This window comes from Halyomorpha halys, unplaced genomic scaffold (genome assembly GCF_000696795.3).
Source record: "Halyomorpha halys isolate HHAL.00 unplaced genomic scaffold, Hhal_1.1 Scaffold1036.1, whole genome shotgun sequence".
NCBI classification, from domain to species: Eukaryota; Metazoa; Arthropoda; class Insecta; order Hemiptera; family Pentatomidae; genus Halyomorpha; species Halyomorpha halys.
The window spans coordinates 283,586-287,768 of NW_027109566.1; the positions used below are offsets into that span (position 1 = coordinate 283,586).

The 4,183-nt window shown below is 27.6% G+C and overlaps 1 protein-coding gene across 1 annotated transcript in view; it reads left to right on the forward strand.

The window, feature by feature from the left end:
* Imp (IGF-II mRNA-binding protein) overlaps positions 1-4,183 on the forward strand; it is a gene marked incomplete in the record, with an annotated part of 198,720 nt that overhangs the window by 182,663 nt on the left and 11,874 nt on the right. Inside the window, 5 exon segments of the mRNA XM_024360136.2 lie at positions 751-924; positions 1,613-1,864; positions 3,009-3,146; positions 3,777-3,893; positions 4,009-4,144. Coding sequence (XP_024215904.1) covers positions 751-924; positions 1,613-1,864; positions 3,009-3,146; positions 3,777-3,893; positions 4,009-4,144 — 817 coding nt within the window.

Genomic DNA, 4,183 nt, shown 5'->3' on the forward strand with positions numbered 1-4,183 from the left:
TAATTTTATATTATGAATAATTTCTTATTCGAAAATATTTTAATAGTTTTAAAATTCATATTAATTGGTTTGTGATGTTGGAAGACCTGGTACTGCAGTTACATTTCTTTTTAGCTTTGTAATGTTTATTAAAAATACAACATTCAAGTTAATTGTTTATTTTTAATTGTATAGTTATGTTTTGTCTGGTTTCTTCTTTTTTATCATTTTTTAAATAATATTTTAGTGTTATTTATTGACAAATTGTATTAGATGATTCTTCTCTTGAAGTTATATATTGTCTTTAAGATCTAAGGGTTCTTGATTATGAGCCTTAATGATATGCACATGGTTCCATTCCTTACAGCACTACTTCTTATAACCATATTTTGTATAAAGAGTTTATAAAAACTCATTAAAATTAGAAATTTCTTATTGTAATTATGTGGATTTTCATTGGTGTGCAATATTTTCGTTTTAATCTGAGAAAAAAAGATTGGAGAGTGGATTCCCATCGCTTATGGTGAATTTTGCATTTTGTTAATAAGTTTTAATGGATTTAATTATTCTTAATCGTTGGCTGCAGCTTTTAAATAGAATTTTTGAATGTTAGTGATTGGCAGATTAAAACTATTTTACCTGCTGCTGAAATATTCAATAAATAAAATAATTTTGTTGATTACCTATGTTATTAACGATTTATGCTTGTTATATTAGTATTTAACTGTATTTTTTTTCATATTATTTATCTTTTCTATTTTCTCTTTCTAGTGGAGGTGGCACCCGATTGGTCGTTTCAGGGCTTCCACCTCACCTGAGGCCAGAAGACTTCGAACCACTCTTGTCACAATACGGCCAAGTACATTCATGCGAAAAGGTTAACTCTCGAGATCCTCAAACAGCAACGATTATTGTCACTTATGATACTCCTGATCAAGCACAACAGTTAGTATTCAATTTTATATTATTTTATTATCACTTAAAAACTTTTATTTGGGTAAACATTTTTTGTTTACTATTTAATTGTTATCTTTTAAAGTATTTAAAACTAGAATTAACGTCTTAGGCCCAAATGGATTAACTAAGGGAAAGTGTAATACTAGGAGGCCACTTTAAGTTTTGATAATTTTATTTTTTTACACACAATTTAAGTCTAAAGCGTGTTTTCTATTAAGGAAATTTTTAGATAAAGTTATGTTCAGTTTCTAAATAAATGTTTCAATTTTTTTTTTTACTTGATTCCAAAATGGTTTTAAGTTCAGAAGTGGTCCAATTATAGGAACATTCTTGGGGTTTGAATATATCGTACTTTTTTCTTTTGTTGCATTTTAAAAAGGTTGATTCACTTTAGAACTTTATAAACATTAATTTTTTCTTCTGAAAAATGAGCCATTTCCTCGCTAATTCACATCTAAGACTGGAAGACAAGAGGCATTCATTAAAAATAAAAATTTATCTCTTGATGTTTTATTATTTTAATTAATGGTACTAAAAAAGAATTTTTTGAAGTTAAAAAAAAAAAAAATTAAATTCTCTTTTGGTTTTTATGTGCTATTTAAATTAAGTTAATTTTGTAGACTTGATTAATAACTCATTTTTCATTATGATTAATGTTATATTTTGTAATTTACAGTGCCATAAATGAACTTAACAATACAGAATATGAAGGTTCATTCTTAAAAGTGGAGCTTCAAGGGAACCAGGAAAGGAGAGGTCCCGGCGGTGGTCGCGCTGGTGGCCGAGGACCTAGAGGGTTTGCAATGGGTGGTGGTGCCAGGCAGACGGACTTCCCTCTCAGAATCTTGGTGCAATCTGACATGGTCGGAGCCATAATTGGTAGACAGGGTTCGACCATCCGCCAGATCACTCAGCAGTCAAGAGCAAGGTAATCAATCATCTATCTCTCCATAGCTATATTCTACCTATAAAATTGTTTCTGTATTTTAATTTTGGGTAAAATTGTTTGCTTTTTCCTTATTTAAAACTTAACTTAAAGGGAGTTAAGGGATGAGCAGTATGTTTGATTATATAGATTTTAAATTCTATCTGTTACCTTAATGTTATCTGATACTATGTGTCTGTGTCTTCTGTCTCATTATTAAATGCCGTTAGGGAAATATTAGTAAACTAGATTTTGTTTTTCTAAAAATGAGCAACAATAATTTCTGATAGATTTTTGGATCTGATGGTAAAATTCAAAACAGAAGAAAAACTATCTTAAAAACCTCAAAAGTTCTGTTAAATTAAATATGTAAAATGTAAAGAATTGACGATTTGAATTTTGACCAGGATATTTATTGAAGTGTGAGATACCTTGTTTTTCTGCTCTAATCTTTAATTGAAGAAAAGTCTAAAAAACAAAGTTATTAACTAACCATTTTGCCAGAGAACATATGTTGTACTGTACCATAACTTTATAAAGTTTTCTAATCTCCTTAACAGCTTGAAACAATGATAACAATTATGTTCCTATCAATCCTAATCATTATGTTTTACAATCTATTTTTTAAAAAATTTTCAAACAGGGGGTTTCACTTTTGTTATAAGTGCTTGTTTGAATTTGAAAAATATACATTAAGTTAATGTTAATGGAAGGCTCTAGGAAACCTGCTATAATTCAGAAAAAAGATAAATTCGCAGCTTTGATTTGATAGTTTTTCTTCATATTTTTTAATTTACAAAAATATTTTCCTTGTTTATATTCAGTTAAAGTAATCTATTATAAAAAGTTATGAAAAATTTGGTTTAAAAAAAGTAAAGACAAAACAGTAATGAGGGATGCCTTTCTATAAAATCTATAGTTATAAAGTTCTATGCCAAATAATGTTTAATTCAACCGAAGTAAATAAAAAAATAACAAGAAACAATTTAAGTTGTTTTTTATTCACAGGTTGCTAGGAGAGGGTTAGTTAGGATTAAAATATGAATTCATTTTGTTTTGTTATTGACCAAATTTGTCTTCTCTTATTGTTATCACTACCTATTGGTTATGCATATGGTTTTATACTTTTATGTTTCTGTTACATTAGAGTGGATGTCCATCGCAAGGACAACGTCGGCTCATTAGAGAAGGCAATCACAATTTATGGAAACCCTGAGAATTGTACGAATGCATGCAAGAGGATCCTTGAAGTGATGAAACAAGAAGCTACAACAAACAACAAAGGGTATGCAACAAAGGACATTATTTCCTTTATTATTTTAATTATATTACTTGAGTAAATTATTCAATATCAATAAAAAAATTCTGTTCATGTTGTTATTATTTCTTCAAAATATGTAATAAAAATAGATGCTTTGAATATAGTATTTATATTATGAGTGATTGTTTTGTTATTGATCCTCTAAAAGCACTTTCTTCGGTTTCACAATACCATTGAAAGCCGTCGAATGAGGAAAGATTAATTGTTATTTTAGTGGCTTGTGTAATAATATTTACCTAAGTCAATCCGAGTAACAACAGCTAATTTAATTAGCATATATCGTTAATCTGATGTCATCATTTTGTATAAATATTGAATTCTTGTATAATTCAAATTAATACTAGATATTCCTAATATTTTATGTTTCTTTAAATGAAACTTGAGACTGTAAATGAAACTTTTTTGATTAAATTCCATTTAATTCCTTGGTAAACTATATTGATATCAATTAAATTAATTTGCAAATCACTGAAAGGTTTTTAATGGCAGAAAATGCCATACGAATAAGTTTAAGGTATAGTCTATGGTAACAATTAAATAAATGCATTTCTATTTTTTTTTTAATATATTATTTTCTTCTTTTTTTTTTTACAGTGAAATTACATTAAAAGTTTTGGCTCATAACAACCTCATTGGTCGTATCATTGGTAAGGCCGGTAACACAATAAAGAGGATCATGCAAGAAACCGATACCAAGATCACAGTTTCAAGGTATAATAATTTTATTATTATTATTATTGTTAAAATTAATTTGTTATTTATACTTAACTGATTCATTTGGTTTTATTCTATTTATTTATTTTCTACATTTTTTTTTTTTTTTTAGCATAAATGACATTAACAGCTTCAATTTGGAGCGAATCATTACTGTTAAAGGATCTATTGAGAACATGTCTAAAGCTGAATCAATGATTTCAGCTAAATTAAGGCAAAGTTATGAAAATGATCTTCAAGCAATGGCAGTAAGTGTCATCAAATTATATTAAATATGTATATATATA